This window comes from Anneissia japonica, unplaced genomic scaffold (assembly GCF_011630105.1).
Source record: "Anneissia japonica isolate Jap-2015-1 unplaced genomic scaffold, ASM1163010v1 scaffold287748_len1686314_cov196, whole genome shotgun sequence".
Lineage (NCBI taxonomy): Eukaryota > Metazoa > Echinodermata > Crinoidea > Comatulida > Comatulidae > Anneissia > Anneissia japonica.
This window is the reverse complement of record NW_022727190.1, coordinates 1,568,562-1,587,402: the sequence shown is the minus strand read 5'-3', so window position 1 is coordinate 1,587,402 and position 18,841 is coordinate 1,568,562. Positions and strand designations below refer to the sequence as shown.

Here is an 18,841-nt window from a genome sequence, read left to right as displayed (position 1 = left end):
GAGTAAGATTACACCTCAGGGAATTGTCAGGTTGTCCAGTTTTGATTGATTTATTCTGTATCCGATGACCAAGTGAAATAAGAAGCACCTTGAGAATTCTTTATGAAATGGATATGTTTGCCATATAAATCCTACATTAACTTGATATTAAGAATGCATTCAATCTGTCATTGAACATAATATCAAAATGAGACGTACATTTCACATGACAGCTTGTCACAGAATGGTGTGAATATTTTCAACTGGCATAGAAGGATGAATTATTCAAAACGGTCACTCACTGCGCCTGAACGTCGTTGGCAGATGCGATTACATGGAGAACGCAATGCACAATGTACACGCAACGGATCGTTTTTAATGACGATCCGTTCTGATAGCTACTGAAAATAGCAGACGGTGTCACGTCGACGGTAGTACGACTATCGTACGAAGCAGCAAGTGCCTCGCTTAAAAGATACCTTCTAAAATGAATTCTGCATCTAGAGGGGATTTTTGACTACGCCATTAGATATGAAAACCATTTTAGGAGGCCTCTTTTAAACCAGAAGAATAACAATGGTTGTGAGGAAGACTTTTAAGGTTTTTCAAAATTAATTTAATAAATATAAGAACAGAGTCCAGCCACCCTCTCCTCACCACTAAATTTTATAATAAATTTTAAAATTATAATAAAAATGGAGAAAAAAAATAAAATTATATTCAAATTTAAGTCTGAGAGTGCCATTTAGAGGTGCATTAATCGTATATTTTCTTACCTCAGCCCCAACCATATTGGGGCTGAGGTGGTCTAGGTGCTCCATTGTGTTAAAGACCCTCCCTAGACCCCCTGCTACTTTAGATTCCTGGATCCACCACTGAAGAATGTTCATTTGATTTTGTTTTGCTCATATTTCTCAGGATTTAATGTCTTCAAGCCAGCCTGTGGCAACGGAGTGCATTGCTTTGTATAATTTTGAAGGATCCGTGCCAGAGGATCTCACATTCTCGTAAGTACACTGGACGGCGCATCTAAGTTGGTTATAGATGCATAGCGCCCTCAATTTAATAAAATAGCATAGATCTTATAATGACAAGATAGCGTTCTCTGCGGTTTGTGTGTAACAAATAGAAGCGTCCAATTCACACAGAAAACAATAGAAGGTAATTGTACCATCCTAGTTGTTACTATGGTAGTTCCAGAATTCGCACTGAGATCATAAATAGCAAAGTTCAAAAGTAATTTGAATTGCAAGAGGGCATCCTACACTGCATTATTACAGCATTTGCACGCAGAAATCGCAGAGAACGCTATCTTGTTATTTTAAGATCTTTGTAGCATACTGTACATGACTTGCACATGGACTATGTATAATGGACTATTGTAATTTTGAAGGATCCATTCCAAAGGATCTCACATTCTCGTAAGTATACTTGACAACAAATCTGTTGATAATAGATTTATAGCACCCTCAATTTGACTTCCACATGAAGTATATATCTTCTCACATTTTAGATATGTTAAAGAAACACTTGAATTGCTCTAGATAAGTGTATGCTTTCTTTTTTATTTTTAAGCCTCTGAACGCAACCATTGTTCTGTTTGAAATCACCACGATTCCCTAAGCCTCATAGGCCTACTGAGATTTATTTGTAGAGCATCATTATTATGTTTGTCTTGTCAAACATTCATAAAGTTTTACATCATTTCTTACCATATTTTGTATTATTTCTTCAGAGCTGGAGACAAGGTCTATTTGTTAGATTCTTCAAGTTCAGAATGGTGGAAGGTGAGATAATTTTGAATAAAAAAATCATAGTATTCTTAAGTGAATACTTTATCACTTGGGCAAAGAAAGTACTACACTGGAAGATCTATTTTTAACAATAGTTTTTTTTTTTAAATTTTATTAGAGAAATTTTAATAATCATACATATAAATTTGAATTAATATTTATGAGAGTATTTTTTAAATTCAATTAGGGTGAGTTGGATAATAAAGTTGGATTTTTCCCTGCATTTTGTGTCGAGCCGATCCAGCGTTGGGAGCGGGCACTGAGGGTGACTAGGTCACATAAGGGAAGTCTTGAACAGCCAGACGGATTAAACCTGAGACGTGATCAGGTAAGGTCGTTTGTTTTATAATCTCACTGTTGTTTCTTCAGTAACCATAAGTAGTGTACAGTTATAATGATGTAAGTGAAGTTTAGCTGTAGCTTGGTAGATAAGATGCGTACATTCCAGTTCCAGTGTTCTGTGTTTAAGCCCTGTGACCAAAAACAACTCCACTCTCTTATAAGCATTTTAATGTAGAGCATCGTGTCGTTTCTCTTCTGTAATTTATTATCTTATTGGCATTTACGCTGTTAAATGAGTTAAATCAAAATAATATAAAAAAATTGTAATATTCAGTATTCAGCATAATTTATTGTCATTTGTAAAAACATTTTACATAGAAATACAATTGCAATTGTCCGCTCATAATAAATAACAGATATAATAAATATAAATACATAGTTATTATTATATGAGGCTTGCCATCCCAAAACCAGCCATCAGTGACCAAATAAAATAAAAATTATATTTTTAATATATTGTCATTCTCCACATTGTACGCTTTAAAATGATGTGTTATTTACTGGAATTGACTTACTATTGCTAAAGTTATAAGTAAAAGTATTACAGCTTTTCTGTGCTAAAGTATACAATATTGCCAAATTCTTGTTACTCAGTTTAACAATTAGTGGCAGTACACTGGTTCCAGAAAGGCAAGCCTCATATTATTATTATTTAGACAAATAAATAGTAAAGAAAATTCTAATGCTTCATTGGTTTTTTTAAATTTTTTATTCATAGATTGTAATTCAGATGTCTAACGTGGAATCAGGCTGGGTTACGGTTCGCATGGGAAAGGGGAAACGTGGTTCCTACCCTTACTGCTACCTCGCACCTATCCACCACAAGTACTTTCAATGGGGTGATGAAATATACAAATGAAGCTGCTTTTGCTAAATTATTATGCATAATTTTTTGGTGCTAAGTGCTCTCCAATAGGAAACATGTTTTCAAATGCATACATAACTTCAAACGAGGAGTAAAGTTTAACGCAGCGGACCGAAGGAATATCTGCCATGCATGAAATTTCCATGTCTTTGAGTAACGACTCAGTTGAAAAGCAAAGGATTGGACTTGAGAGATACAGGATGCAAAATTGAATGAATAACTGAAGATTAAAAGAGAGAATTTAAGAACAGTTTTTTTTAAAGCAAGGCTTGTTTGAGGATCTGTCGTCGAGAAGATGATGAATCTGAACATTGATTGCTAGAGAAGTTGACTTTTACATTTATCTGCAGAGATTTTTTCAGTGAGATACGCAAGTTTCAGAGTTAGAGGTGCCATGGCCAGTTGGATTTTTATTGTTATCAATCTATTTGACAACTTTCTATTTGTACATTGCCCTGTGACCGTGCCACGACTATTTCCAGTGATTGTGGCGCTTCTTTGTCTTGTGGTTATGGCGCTACGTTGCCTGTGGTTGCGATGCTACTTTACCACATCTATGCCTGTTATGGCATTATTTTTCCTGTGTGACACCACATTGCCTACAATTGTGGCACAACGTTACCCAGAATGTAGCAGTGCGTTGCCTATGACAGAAGCGCTGCATTGCCCATGGTGGTGGTGCTATTTGTCTGTCAGTGTGACGATATTGCTGATATTGTGGCACTGTTTTGATGTATGCTTTGTAGTAGTGATTAGTAGGGTTGCCTTCAGTCTTTGTATTTTATGATAGTAAAGTTGAAATTGTAGCTCATTTAATATAGATAAATCATATCAGACTTTGACAATATTGTAAAATACAAGGTAAAAAGAGAAGAAAAAATATATAAAATTACATTTGACGAGAAAAAATGGTTTGAGAATCGGTATGTCGTTGATCGACTGTTTATCTGATGAAACCATTGTAACACATTCTATTTTGAGTATAAAACAAATTTGGTACAACTCTGCAGGTGCAGCGATTATTCTGTAAATATATTAAATAAATATATATATATATTACACGATATATATCTAGCAAATGTCAGTTATCAATTTTTCTTAACTGTGTTTTGAGATTTTGAATATTGGAACTAGAAAACAGTTAAATCATGGTGACACGTTCTTCAGAATATATTCTTCTCAGGAATTGCTAAATAAACCACCATTCTAAGAGAAATTGTAGCTATCAAAATGATAAATTTTAAAAAATATAATTACATTTGTATTTTGGACCTCATGAAATTTTGGTTGTTTGATTGAAGAGTAAACCTGTGCAGAATTTTCTGAATGACAATGTATTGGTACAATGTGGGCTGGATTTCCAAGACCGAAAGCATTAATTAAAGTATCCAATTTAAAGTTTTTCAGTTAAAAAACATATATTAGTTTGATTTCATTGCAGAACTTAAAGATAACAGATTTTAGGTTTTTCTGATGCACTAACATTCCAAGCATTAAAATGTGTCTATTCCATAAATTTGTATTTTAATAAATAGTGCATTAGACTCATTAGACTTTACTTTTTAATTCAATCCCAAATATTATGATAATATTACATATCATGGATGATTGATACAAAATTTGTGGTCTATGTTAATAGCACACTTGGACAAGGTTTATGATCCACATTGCCCCTCTTCACCCAGGAGTAAATATCTTTTAGAAATCAATTTTACAATATATTGATTCAATAACTTTGTGGAATGATTTAATATGGACCTCAGTTTTCCTGGGTTTTTTGTAACTTTTTTTGAGTATAGTAAGTGCTTGTTGTTTCACTATATATATTTAATAATATATCTTTCTATAAAATATATCTATATTAACATAACTTTCAGTTTGCTTTAAATATTGTCTCACAATTATGATTTTTTTATACAGTGACTGGGCTGTAGTCTTATATATTATTATGTTAAATAATTTGTTATATTTAAAATTGATTTTGTACAACAGTATAGGTAATTTAATTGACGTGACTGTTTCCAAGAGAAAATTGAGTATTGGATTAATTTAATTGCAACAGTTATTTTGACAAGCTACAACATAGTGTAAATCTATCAATAAAACTAAGGATTTTAAGGAAATTTGCAGAATTTTTTAAAGAAATTTATTCATGAATTTATCCATATGCAAGGAACCATATTTATGGTAAAGAAAATAAAGTTGTTTACATGATTACCAAAATGTATCTTAGTCAAATTCATATCTTCCTATCAACCTGGCTTGAATCCGAGCTTGTAGACAGCAGAGTGGATGGTTGTAGTCATGTTGCTATCTACATCCTGAATTATGAGAATGTAGCTTTAGTAATCAGCCCCAAAGCTTCATTACATTTTCTGATGTTTGTTCTTAAGAAAATTACAGTCATTCTATGGTTATAAACCATAATCATATGTTGATGCTACAAATTGATCAGTTTACTGAGTAGGCAGTGATTTTATTAAAGACTACAGCAAGTGAGAAGTGGCAGAACATAGATTTGCCCAAACATGATTGGGTAAAACAATTCCCGGCCAATACCAACAGGGCTAGAGGGCTGGACATTGTGTGGGGCTAGCAGTGAAGCCCCCTGGCGTCTAGAAAACATTTTATAACATTCTGAGATGTTTTTTTTTATCCAAGTTGTTACTGACAGCAGACTAAGCTTGTCTGAAAGGGAGGTTAGGGGGCTGGGTGATGGCCCCTTACATGACCATGTGGTATATATCCAACTGCAGCTGTTACCTGCATGGGTGATATTTCCCCTATCATTACACTCTATAAGTGATAGTCTTTTTTGAAAGGCATTTATCGATATAAACAAAATTGCCAGGAGACTATACATCTACGTTTTGTATTACTCAGGGGCCCTAAGTATAACCAGAGCTTACCAGCCACTTTTCTGTTTTTTGTTTTTTTTGGTTTTTTTTGCAATATACTGTAAATTATATAACTTAACAAAATATTATTATTTATTATACACATAAACCCTATATTTAGGCGATAATATGTGTGTTTATGTTATACATAAAATATATAAGATATGATTGAAGTGTGGGACAATATGCAATTTTATTTGTTTAGCAATATGATCGGCATATACGCAGGCATACAAACCAGGGAAGGCTCTGACCCCATCTGGAGAAAATCAGGGGGCAGATCTAGTAGGGGGAACGTTCCCCCTTTTCGCCACTAAATTTTAAAATTTCAATGCATATATTGAATTTAGCGCTATTCACTTATCTGTTTTCAGTATGTTGTGCCCCCTGTTTGAAAAATTCTGGAACCGCCCCTTGAAAATAGTTGTGATTAAAAATTATGACTAAACTAATTTTGCCTAAATTAAGGTGCAAGCCCTTGGCGTTTCACTATATATATTTAATAATATATCTTTCTATAAAATATATCTATATTAACATAACTTTCAGTTTGCTTTAAATATTGTCTCACAATTATGATTTTTTTATACAGTGACTGGGCTGTAGTCTTATATATTATTATGTTAAATAATTTGTTATATTTAAAATTGATTTTGTACAACAGTATAGGTAATTTAATTGATGTGACTGTTTCCAAGAGAAAATTGAGTATTGGATTAATTTAATTGCAACAGTTATTTTGACAAGCTACAACATAATGTAAATTTATCAATAAAACTAAAGATTTTAGATAAATTTGCAGAATTTTTTAAAGAAATTTATTCATGAATTTATCCATATGCAAGGAACCATATTTATGGTAAAGAAAATAAAGTTGTTTACATGATTACCAAAATGTATCTTAGTCAAATTCATATCTTCCTATCAACCTGGCTTGAATCCGAGCTTGTAGACAGCAGAGTGGATGGTTGTAGTCATGTTGCTATCTACATCCTGAATTATGAGAATGTAGCTTTAGTAATCAGCCCCAAAGCTTCATTACATTTTCTGATGTTTGTTCTTAAGAAAATTACAGTCATTCTATGTTTATAAACCATAATCATATGTTGATGCTACAAATTGATCAGTTTACTGAGCAGGCAGTGATTTTATTAAAAACTACAGCAAGTGAGAAGTGGCAGAACATAGATTTGCCCAAACATGATTGGGTAAAACAATTCCCGGCCAATACCAACAGCGCTAGAGGGCTGGACATTGTGTGGGGCTAGCAGTGAAGCCCCCTGGCGTCTAGAAAACATTTATAACATTCTGAGATGTTTTTTTTTTATCCAAGTTGTTACTGACAGCAGACTAAGCTTGTCTGAAAGGAAGGTTAGGGGACTGGGTGATGGCCCCTTTCATGACCATGTGGTATATATCCAACTGCAGCTGTTACCTGCATGGGTGATATTTCCCCTATGATTACACTCTATAAGTGATACTCTTTTTTGAAAGGCATTTATCGATTTAAACAAAATTGCCAGGAGACTATACATCTATGTTTTGTATTACTCAGGGTCCCTTAGTATAACCAGAGCTTACCAGCCACTTTTCTGGTTTTTTTTTTTTGTTTTTTTTTTGCAATATACTGTAAATTATATAACTTAACAAAATATTATTATTTATTATACACATAAAACCTATATTTAGACGATAATATGTGCATTGTTTATGTTATACATAAAATATATAAGATATGATTGAAGTGTGGGACAATATGCAATTTTATTTGTTTAGCAATATGATCGGCACATACGCAGGCGTACAAACCAGGGAAGGCTCTGACCCCATCTGGAGAAAATCAGGGGGCAGATCTAGTAGGGGGACGTCCCCCTTTTCGCCACTAAATTTTAAAATTTCAATGCAAATATTGAATTTAGCGCTACTCACTTATCTGTTTTCAGTATGTTGTGCCCCCTGTTTGAAAAATTCTGAAAATAGTTGTGATTAAAAATTATGACTAAACTAACTTTGCCTAAATTAAGGTGCAAGCCCTTGGCATTTTTGGCAGGATCCACCAGGCCACCTAAGAGGGTGTTACCTCTGCCTACGATCATAAATAGTTTGTTCTGATTATGACTATATAGTCTCAGTATAAATAAGATTGCATAATTTTTTTAATTTTAGTTTTCTAAATAACCAAACATTTAGAATATTAATACATTATTAAACATCTATTTTATGTAAATGAATAAAGGAGACATAAAGTACGGGTTGTAATTGGAAACAATTCCACATTGGTTTTCGTAATCGAAAGGAACATCAATGCTAGTACTGATGTATGGTAGAACAGCATGCTAAGAACATTAAAAAAAAATCTACAGTTCTGATGTTCTGAATAAAAAATTGTACAGTATAAATTTATACAGATTGTAAGGAGTGAATTTAATGATGATTCTGTGATAATACAGTTATTTTTTGTAAACATTTTAAACTGTATTTGAATGAGATGGTTTAGTGAAGGAAGAAATGTGGTAAATACAAGCCAAACCAGTCACTCCTCGCAAATCCTGTTTCGGAAATAATGGCCAAAACATGCTGGAATGTCAAAATGTTTGAAATCTATTTTATTACACTGAACTAAACTTTACATATCTATACATCATGCTATGTTCTTATTTGCTGTTCAAAACAGTTTTTAATGATTTGGTAATGGTCTTTGCCTAAGAAATGTCCGAAATCGTAAACTTTGAAGGCCGATTTCTCAAATACTGTTCTTTAAAAAGCAGTTAAGTTTCAACTCCTGAAACTTCATAATGAGATCAGATTTAAACAATTCCTTTACCACTTTATAACTTAGATTTTAACTGTATTAACTAAAAATCAATTTTTTGCAAGGAGTGACTGGATTGGCTTATCTTTGCCACATATACTGTAAGGGTTGGCTCACAGAATGCTATGAATGCTTTAGATACTGCATATCTAGATGGTTTATGCTGTCTCTGTGCTTTGAACAGATATACTAGTCTATATTTGCAAGGTTCTCGTAGCAATGTAAAGTAAACGTTTTACTCCTACTGCGAAGTGTAGTGAATTGGCCCACAGTAACGAATCAATGGAGTCTTTCTGCTTATCAACCATTGTGTTATGTATGTTACAATTTTTTTTAATAGAAAATGAATGAAATTGAGTAATTGAAAAAAGACACAAGGTATGCGTATGGGCCTTAATCATGCGCTATTTGGATCTATGCACTTCAAATTATTGTAATTATACTGTTGTTGTAATAAGATGCAAGTGTGATACTATTTTGAATATTTGAAACTTATAATAAATGTATTTTGTTTTGCTTTCTAATCAAGAAGATTAAAGTAGACATTGGACAACTGATGTTTCTTCATCTAGTAAATTTCTACAAATGTTTTAATATACAAAATATGTACAGAGAATTGAAATGATACTTTTAAATTGCCAGATTCAAATAATATCTTACCATCTTCAGTGCTTTTAATTTCAATTTATATCGTATTCAATGAGGTGACGGCCTATTTATGCTTGGTTTACTAGAATAATAATTTGGTCAGTGGTGTTTAGTGGCATTTTGAGGGTCCTCCTCAGTGTATATCTTGATATGAGACCATTGAGAGTTAAAATTGTTGTTACAGAATCTTTATTTAAAAAAAGATTTCTGAAAGGTATGCCTGCAAGCACCCTGCATATAAATGTTGATAATTGCAAGTTAAAATAGGAAAACTTTTAAGAATTGTGCAATTAAAGACATTTTGAGGATATGTGAATCCTCATACTTTAAAATAGGATGTCTTATACCTCTCATATTCTTGCCGTGTACATAACAGAGTGAACGCAATAAAAACCTGCCATAAAATTTCCAACTGTTTTGTATTTCTTATTTTGAAAAGGACTTGCGTACTTGTTATATTTTAAAGTGTGAGGGAGTTTTCTCATCGTATTTCTCATCCATGAAACATTGCTAATAAATATATAATAGCACACCTTAAAAATGATCAGGCAAGTGGCTAACCTTTAACCCCATAGAGCCATATATAACTAGTCTCTATTGCCAAGCATTTCTAACAGGAATATAATTCAGGGCCTAAGGCCTCGAGTTGACGGACAGCGGCATCTCGGTCCCTTAATGCTCTGGCTGCTTGGTCGCGCTCCTTTTTTGTTGGTGATCGTTTTTTCTGCCTGGCAGCCATAAGCCTTCTGAAGCACTCTAAAACCTGTAATGCAAACAAACAAATACTTAAATTACTGAAAATAAATTTATTTTTTTTAAATAAGAAAGAATAACCGGGGTAAATATGATACTTTTGATCACTAATGATCATTAACTAAAAGCACAATCCAAAGCAAACGTATGTACAGATAATTACAATTGTGAATAAAAGTTATCAGTTTAACCTAACTAAAGCCCTGTCCACATTATCAAATTTTATTTGACAAAAACATGCGACATGCTTAAATACAGTACTGTTATGATGACATCACATTATGACCATATATAGGCACATCATGACCATATATAGACACATCATGTCTATATATGAGCATAGAGCAGTTTTTTGTCAAAGAAAATTTGATTGTCTGGACATAGCTTTCTATTAAGCTAAAACAGAATGATTTCTATTTAACAAACCTCATTGTCAGCTCCCCTCATCTTCTGCCTCAGCTCTTGCCGTTTTATTTGATCTTTGGCAAGTTTGTAAAGACGCTGTTTCTGGGTTTGGTTGCGATCACAGAGTGCACGCAACTCTGCTTGGCGCTTCTGCAGTTCCGCTAACACCTCATCTTCCTCGCCATCAGATGCTTTTTCATCGAAGTCTAGAAGACCTAAGCAATGGGAAATAAACATACAATCATCTTATGGTACTTTGGTAGAATTTGGCAAAATCAAGTACTGTATCACAGTAACAGCAAGGCATTCTTATAATGCAGCAATTACACATGTGGGTCAGCAATAAAGCTCTTAAGCTGGACAAACATGTTGGCCGATGAATCCATATCAGCACTCTGAATGCTTTATGGCTCTTAAGCTGGACAAACATGTCGGCCGATGAATCCATCTCAGCACTCTGAATACTTTATGGTGCGATGCTGTCTGCTTATAGTCGATGGCAGGCTGAGTGGGATCACCATTAAAAACGATCCAATGTACATGCCTCATCGCCTTCCACTCTCTGGAATTGGGATGGTTGTATGACCACCAGCCTAAATATTGACATAACTGGTAGAGTTCTATACTAACCCTGATTGAACAGCTCTTCCCTAATTCGTGCTTCTAGCGCCCTCGTGTGGGGTACGGAAAAGGGTCTGCTATTTATTTTTGGTGACTCCTTTGCTTCTACTGGTGTTTCAACCTGAAATGCAAATGAATGTGTAGTATATGATAATATGATAATTATAAAAATGTTATAAACTATAATTATTCCTTTTATATTTCTAAGTAGATGCATAGCCTCCAAAAGCTAAATTCAGTCCCAATAGGCCAGCTTACAAGCCTAGAAAACAAACCAGAATCTAGTGAAGTTGTACGTGTATCAAATCAAATAAAACGTATGAAACCATGTTGTAGATTCTAAGAAACCAGTTGATAGAACTTGACTTCTAACCTTATTGGATTCCATTATAATATCTTCAATTGGCATCATAATGTTTTCGTCTACAAGGGCTGATATTAACCGTTGCGTCAGTGGTCCAAATGGACACACTTCACTTTCCCGCTCTCGTCTGACAAAAAAAACCAAACATGAAACTATTATTTTAGATATATTTCTAGCCAATTAAAATTTGCTATTGCAATGATGTACATTCTATTAATAATTTATATCAAATGGGAACAATGCATTTCCTAAAAGAATGCAGTAACATGTGTTAAGACCTGTCCAGACTATCAAATTTTATTTGAGAAAAACATGAAACATGCCTAAATATGGTCATCCTCACATCACATCATGAGTATACATAGCCATACAACAGTTTTCTGTCCAAAAAAATTGATAGGGTAGACACTTAGAGCCTCCTACGAGTCTGAAGCTGGCCATGTGCTTGTCTCCGTTTTACATATACTCTTGTATAGTGGATGCGTGATAGCTTCAAATATCAAAGTGTTGATTATTAGCGGCAAGATTATGGAATACTGTACATCCCCAGTTAATACAACCCATCATCACCCTCCAATTTATTAATTTACTTACAAAGCTTCAGCCCTCTTCAACATACTTTTTACTTCTTTGCCTTGTGATGCTGCAGAGTTGCCAGACAAACCTTTCTTTTTCTCCCCAATACGTCCACCTTTGTAAAAAATAAAAACAAACTGGTACCGGTACTGGTACTGGTACGCGCCTCTTCCTTGCGGTTATAAAGCGCAGTTCCTTTACCTGGTCATAGGTCCACATGCTAAGTGTTGCTGCTGGTATTCAGCGCAGGAGCAGGCAACCCCATCAGGTACCCATTTATACTCCCGGGTGGAGAGAAGCAATGCAGATAAAGTACCTTGCTCAAGGACACAAGCGAAATGCACAGCGAGGGATTGAAACCTCGACCTCGAGGTTGGGAAACCAAACCGTTTCCGCTGCACCAAACAACTTTAAATGAAACAGGGTTTAGCACATAATTACACATTTAGGAATTAAAGTCGATAATTGCAAGTAAAAAGATGCTTAGCTAATACTAGAATTGGTAGTAAAAAAATGTGTAGAGTGTGAGTGGTTGAACACTGGATGCAAAATAAAGAGTTACATCACTTTTCCAGATCCTACCTTCTTTCTGTTCTTCTAATAGATCTTCTTGTGCCCATCGGGTTGAATAATGCCTGCCAAGAGGGGGCACTTTGAAGTACTCGGCATCATTTTCGTGGGCTTGTATTAACTCATCTAGTGTCTTCATATTCTCTGAGGTGATGTCACCGCAGTACGGCTCTACTGATGCCCAGAATCTGTCCGGAACATCGTTGCGTGGGATTCGTGGGATTTCAGGTGCATCATCTATAAATTCATACTCTTGTAATTTTTGCTGCGAATGTATTAAGAAAAACAATATAATTAAAAGAGAAGAGTATGGGTTGATAAATGCTCAAGGGCCAATTTATAAAAAAAAATAGATATTTGACAATTGAAAGGCATAAAAAACAAGGAAAACATTTCAATAAAAAAACATACTGCTGTCATGTAGAACATACATGTTTTTGTACAGAATGTGAAAAAAAAAAGTGTCAGATAAAAAAAAAAAAATATGAGAACAGATAACTACCTGCATATTCTTAGCCTTGGGTCGACCAGGGCCAGATGGTGCAGTGGCTCCAGGTTTGCCTGATTCCTTGGCTTTTTTGGACGGTTTCTCTAACCTTTCATCAACCCTACCACGCTTTCCAGAAGGGCTGGCCTCTTCCTTCTAGAGAAAGCAAAGAAATAATTTTATTCCATTAACAGAAATCATAACATATAGTATACATTTTTTACAAGAACAATGTTAAAGTACAATGGTTGCTATGCCATACAATTCTTTGCTACATGCATGCTGGGCCAGGACTGAGGTACAGCCATTACTTTGTATCCATTGACAAAGGCAAGATAAAAATTCCTATAGACACTACAGTGTTATGTCACGATACCATGTGATACTACTCCGTTGCTATAGTTGCAAAATGTGTTCAAACAGACACCATTTTCTCCACTGGCAAACCATTGATCCCAATTTCTAACGCAATTATTAAGATGTTGTATCTTACTTATTCTTTGTCAATTTTAATTGACAATTAAATATGTGTTCGACAACTATTATAATGCGAGCTTTTGTGTTTTTAGTACATTTTGATGGTAAAATATTGGATTTTAAAATGCCTTTTCCAGAAAGCCTATGAAGTCATTCAGGCGTAATGAACGGTAACCGACATCTGTTGACAACAGAGAACGACATAATATAACATACAGTAAAACTTGCTTAAGTCCACTTTGCCTAACTCGATCTTATTTTATATGCCATACTGTTGTGTTTTCTATTAATTAACAATCTTTTAGTCAAAGAACAATTTTTCAATGCCATTTTGGATTTGACTTAGGCAAGTTCAACTGTATTATTTATAATAGTAGTAATAGAAATAGTATTGTTAATTATAAAAACAATGCTGCATTACACTGACTGGTTTTGGGTTTTTCTTGCCATCTTTTTTATCCTGCCAGTCTTGCAGCACTTGAGACTCTGTGTGTAGTTGTTGCATACGAAGGCTTACTGCCGCCAGGAGAGTCTCTAGCTCAAGCTGCAGCGTGTCAATCTCTTCCGGGACAATACCTTCATCTTCTGACCTTTCCAGAACTGAAATTTTAAGATGAAAAAAAAAACAAGTTAATGTAAACATATTAGAAATATTAAGTATTAAAGTTATGTAAACTTTATTAAGACTAAAACAAAAAGGTAATAATTACCTATTTTCACATGTTTTACAATCAATGACTACATTACAAAATTATCTGATAGTTTTGATACAAAAGATAATATATATTATAAGGAACAGGCCCTACTATTAAGATGCATTTATAAAGGGGTATTATAATTCTGCCCTTAACACCATAAGTGATCTTCCATACTGTAAAGTACCATATTTATGCAGGTGGAACATTGAAAACTAACTCAAATTTGCACTGAAATTGATAGAAAAATAGGTTACCAGAATTGCAAATACTGCACAATACAGGTATATTTGTTTTATATATATATAAAGCCTAAATTTCTGCAAAATTTGCTGGAAATTGGGACATAATTATATTTAAATGGATGGATTTCTAGGGCCTAGGTTTAAATTACTGACACAAGCCATATTTTATAATTTGGATTAAAATATATTTGTTGTCAAAACACAACAAATATATTAACAAAGTGCAGGTCGGGTCAATTTCCCATCTAGGCTTTACGCCTACTGCTGCAACACTCCGTCTGTCTGAGGGAAATTGGAACACATCAAATATCTAAACCATCAAACCATATTTAAATAAACAATGTGTCAAAAGCAAACATATATAATATACAATTGTTCATAATAATAAGGTATAAATAATGACCAAAGACCGGATCAGGCATAGGCATTCATCACTGCATATCTAAACTGTGGTCTGTAGTGGGCTAGGCCCGTGAATCGGGGTACCGCAGCTAGATCAATACGTGTACATTATTCTGCTCTGGCACCCTGTTTGGGCTAGGTTAGGCGTCGTATGATTCGATGTGCATCTAAAGTAAATTTAATCGTTTGTGACAAATTTATTTACCAGAAGAATATCTTGGACATGTTTTACGATGATCTACTTCTTTAAATTCAGAAAACTGTAAGGGACAGTCTTTCGGGTCTGCCATAATTAACAAAATTACAAGGGTCCATAAACAAAGCTCTCATCGGAAAAGACAACAAACCAAATCCAAGACCTTTACAAAATGGCTTTTAACCTTGTCAATCAATATAAAATTTAATCTAATTCATGTATTTTAAAATTCATTAAACAACATTATTTTACTAAGTAATAATCAATTATATTAGAATATATTTTTATAACTTATATTTACTCCATTTTTAGTTTATAAATTGAAAATTTTTTCTACTTAAAAAATTGTTTTTCAAGCCTAAAAATGGCGGCCTCCATGAAACGAAATGTTGTTATTATTGCTTTCGTATCACGGGCTTCCGTTCTTCTGTTACAGGTAATGAAATTAATTGTACAATTTATAATAATAGTAAATGATTTCAAAGAAATGTTGATAAAGTGATTTAGTAATTATCACAGGTCACTAAGCTACTATTTATAGTAGTGTTATATACCTAGTTTCCTGACCTCTCCCTCCCGACATATCGCCGACTGCAGACCACAGCACAGGCACAGCGGATGGTATGCACGAGTGCATATGAAGTAGGCCTAGTATAGGTTTAATCTGCAACTCAACTCCCTGATACGACTAATAGTGCATACGAGCCTGAACGACAAGGTTATGCCTTGCTCTTAGTTTACAAAAATAATAATTATTATTTAATATATTGATTAATAATATTAAAATATTGCCATCATACTGCTTTCTTTATTATTATTATTTTTTTATTATCAAAAATAAAATATTCATGAATCATAGAAAGTGTTCAGTTCAGTATAGCCAGTGATACTGTACTGAGTACATATTATTTTCTTTTCAGATTCTCTTGAATAATCTTGTACCGGATCATGACGCTGATGCATTCCACTACAAACCATCTCAACAGCTATCTATTGGGGACATCATAGTGGAATTCCTCTTTGGAGGACTTGGAAAGTGGGATGGCGCTCACTTTTTAACGATTGCTGAAACCGGGTACATCAGCGAGAGACAATATGCTTTTTTTCCATTCCTTCCATTTTTAATGAAAACCGTTGCCAATACAATTCTGCTGCCTCTGAGATACTTCCTTAACATGCACAGCTGTTTGCTTCTAGCTGCTATAGTAATTAACATCATATCATTCATCATCGCTGCATGTGGGATATATTCATTAGGAGAATGTGTTTTAAATGATGGCAAACTGGCCTTTAATTCAGCCTTACTTTTCTGTATAAATCCAGCGACAATTTTCTTCTCGTCGGTTTACACAGAATCATTATTTGCAGCACTAACATTTTATGGAATGCTATTTATAGAACAAGAATGGTACATTACTTCAGCTGTAACCTTTGCATTTTCAACTTTGACTAGATCAAATGGACTGGTATCGTGCGGGTTCATTCTATATAAACTCTTAAAACATAACATTAGAATAATAATGAGAAAAGACTCTAAATATTCAACATTTCATTCTGTTTTGTTTTGTTGTACAAATGGAATAACAATTCTCGTTAGCATACTATTTATCATATTTCCTTTTCTTGCATATCAGTTATATGGCTATGTACACTTATGTACAGATAATGAAAATATTTTTGGATATATGATGGACAGAATTTCTTCGAAAGCATTGCATATTAGAGAAAATGCATCACCGTGGTGTCATGACAGAGTACCATTACTTTATTCCTACATACAAAATCATTACTGGGATGTTGGCTTCCTTAAATACTATCAACTCAAGAAAATACCAAACTTCCTTCTCGCTTTGCCGATGATAATCATTTGTACTAGTGCAATTTGGGATTATATTCTAAAAAATTGGAGCTCTGTTAATTACCTTGGATTGATTCCAACAAAGAAACTGTCAACAGCAACCGTTGGTTACCTCTCAGAGGGAGTGTTTGTTTATGTAGCTCATTTGACGGCATTGCTCATTTTTGGAATTACTTGTATCAACATAGAGGTAATTTATATTTGCAGATTTCTTCACATTTTTTTGTAGTTGGAGCCAACAAACTTTAAACAACAAATTTCAACATTTGATTATATTTACTTTGTACATTCAATTGAAAATTGAACAAGGAAAAAAGGTCCTTGCCAATAATTTCCATAATTTTTGTATAGACCCATATATTGAATGGATTCTTAATGTTTTCCTGCAACTTTCTATTGACACTAATGTTATTCAATTTTTTATGAGTTATGAAGTTTTTTGTTTTATTTTCCGAATTGTAGGTTGTGACAAGATTGATCGCTTCATGTTGTCCAGTCTTCTATTGGTATGTTGCATCTGTCATGTGTTGGGCAGATCAAAACAAGACAAGATATTCAAGACGAAAGAGTCTAAAAGGCTCCATGGCATTCAATGGGAATTATAGATTCATTTTCAATTTACATCATCATTTTAATATAAAAGATCCAAAAACCAAATTAATTTTGTTTTATTTCCTAAGCTATTGTTTGCTTGGTATTCTTCTCCATTGTAATTTCCTCCCTTGGACTTGACTGCCAAGTGGCTATTCATTAAGTTTATTTACAATTATATACTATAGTGCCTGCAGCCAGATTGCTGTGTTTTACAGACTCGCCAGCTATACTCATAAATAGTACAGTAATTGTCTACAATTAAAGCTTTCTTGAAGCTTTTGTTGCCCTTGCAGGCAACTGTGAGTTGTGCAATTTGCAATCTGCAAGTTGATCTTAGCTGCCTGTGGTTTATTTTGCTGTGCAGCAAAAAAACTGACAAGTGATTGAATGATTATGAGAAAGTAGAAACTCAATAATTCTATTATATTAACTACTCATGTGCCGCCGCATGTTTTAGCATTGCATTACTGTACTTGTTAGCGTTGCATGACAACTAGTCTTAAATTAAGCGCTCTGGGCAACGAGTTCTACCTACAGTTCTGTAGTTGAGCGATAGCGAATGAAAGTCTAAGCACTACCAGCAACCCAGATGAGGTCAGTTGAGTCAAAGGGCAACATGAGCTTAGCTGGACAGGTTTAATTGTATTTTGTTGGATGTGTGGTATTATTGGGAAGGAGGTCACTTGGCAACAGATCCCATTGACGCAACAAACGATGTGTTCCCCGCCTTTGGATCGCGCGCTGGCCGTATTATATTATTAATAGCATTTTTTTTGTTAGCAACAACATACTTTTATACGCTTCAACATGGCAGTTGTGCAATAAACAGTTATATCATATCTTCAAAATTAACAATGTTCCCCTGCTTTGATTTTTTCACACTTTTACAACTACTTCAGTGTTTATTATAATTTTGTCTAAAGATCAATTGGTTCATCTATAAAGCTAAGGCAATGTAAAAAATTACTTTGGATGGATTTTCGAATAATCCTCAATCATTCCTTAATTAATATGTTAAAATTAGAATTATCGAGTTTTATCCAATTTATGGAAATTCAAGTTGAAATATACCATAGCTCATGTAAATGTTTCATTAAATGTTTGTAGAAATATTAATACAGTATTTCATTAAATGTTTGTAGAAATAGTAATACTCTATGTTTGGTATATCATGAAAGATAAATGTACAGTATTAGCTTCAAGGTGGAAATGATTGCCACATTGAGAAAAGAAGGTGCTCTTCATTTTGCCATAAAAGCCTG

The 18,841-nt window shown here is 34.0% G+C and overlaps 3 protein-coding genes across 7 annotated transcripts in view; 2 read left to right on the top strand and 1 right to left on the bottom strand.

Moving 5' to 3' along the window:
• The window catches only part of LOC117113521 (SH3 and cysteine-rich domain-containing protein-like), a 46,337-nt gene extending 36,592 nt beyond the window's left edge, over nt 1–9,745 (top strand). For all 4 annotated transcript variants that reach the window (XM_033256878.1, XM_033256875.1, XM_033256877.1 and 1 more), the window contains 5 exons: nt 898–986; nt 1,715–1,766; nt 1,960–2,100; nt 2,833–6,344; nt 7,901–9,745. In XM_033256878.1, the coding sequence (XP_033112769.1) occupies nt 898–986; nt 1,715–1,766; nt 1,960–2,100; nt 2,833–2,973 (423 nt within the window). In that variant the 3' untranslated portion in view covers nt 2,974–6,344; nt 7,901–9,745. The remainder of the gene's footprint in view (nt 1–897; nt 987–1,714; nt 1,767–1,959; nt 2,101–2,832; nt 6,345–7,900) is intronic.
• LOC117113522 (transcriptional adapter 3-like) lies at nt 9,248–15,289 on the bottom strand. Of its 2 annotated transcripts, none has more exons than XM_033256879.1 (9): nt 15,137–15,289; nt 14,011–14,189; nt 13,128–13,268; nt 12,638–12,890; nt 12,074–12,170; nt 11,489–11,606; nt 11,125–11,236; nt 10,516–10,709; nt 9,248–10,099 (listed from the first exon to the last, which is right to left on the bottom strand). In XM_033256879.1, exons 1-9 carry the CDS (start codon nt 15,219–15,221, stop codon nt 9,947–9,949), a joined length of 1,332 nt encoding a protein of 443 aa, XP_033112770.1. In that variant the 5' UTR covers nt 15,222–15,289; the 3' UTR covers nt 9,248–9,946. The 2 variants fall into 2 exon arrangements, with proteins under 2 accessions (XP_033112770.1, XP_033112773.1); XM_033256882.1 differs by having other exon boundaries at nt 14,017–14,189.
• A 194-nt stretch (nt 15,290–15,483) lies between these two features.
• On the top strand, nt 15,484–18,634 carry LOC117113616 (GPI mannosyltransferase 2-like). Its single transcript, XM_033257012.1, has 3 exons — nt 15,484–15,563; nt 16,048–17,175; nt 17,448–18,634. Exons 1-3 carry the CDS (start codon nt 15,492–15,494, stop codon nt 17,715–17,717), a joined length of 1,470 nt encoding a protein of 489 aa, XP_033112903.1. The 5' UTR covers nt 15,484–15,491; the 3' UTR covers nt 17,718–18,634.
• Nucleotides 18,635–18,841: the final 207 nt, after the last annotated feature.

Excerpts from the sequence above, each read along its gene's own strand:
- LOC117113522 (XM_033256879.1), bottom strand. The coding sequence starts at position 15,221 with ATGGCAGACCCGAAAGACTGTCCCTTACAGTTTTCTGAATTTAAAGAA. Across the intron at positions 14,190-15,136 it reads ATGTCCAAGATATTCTTCTG|TTCTGGAAAGGTCAGAAGAT; the intron begins GTAAATAAATTT and ends TTAAAATTTCAG. Across the intron at positions 12,171-12,637 it reads ATTAGAAGAACAGAAAGAAG|GTGGACGTATTGGGGAGAAA; the intron begins GTAGGATCTGGA and ends TTTTTTACAAAG.
- LOC117113616 (XM_033257012.1), top strand. The coding sequence starts at position 15,492 with ATGGCGGCCTCCATGAAACGAAATGTTGTTATTATTGCTTTCGTATCA. Across the intron at positions 15,564-16,047 it reads CTTCCGTTCTTCTGTTACAG|ATTCTCTTGAATAATCTTGT; the intron begins GTAATGAAATTA and ends TTTTCTTTTCAG. Across the intron at positions 17,176-17,447 it reads TTACTTGTATCAACATAGAG|GTTGTGACAAGATTGATCGC; the intron begins GTAATTTATATT and ends TCCGAATTGTAG.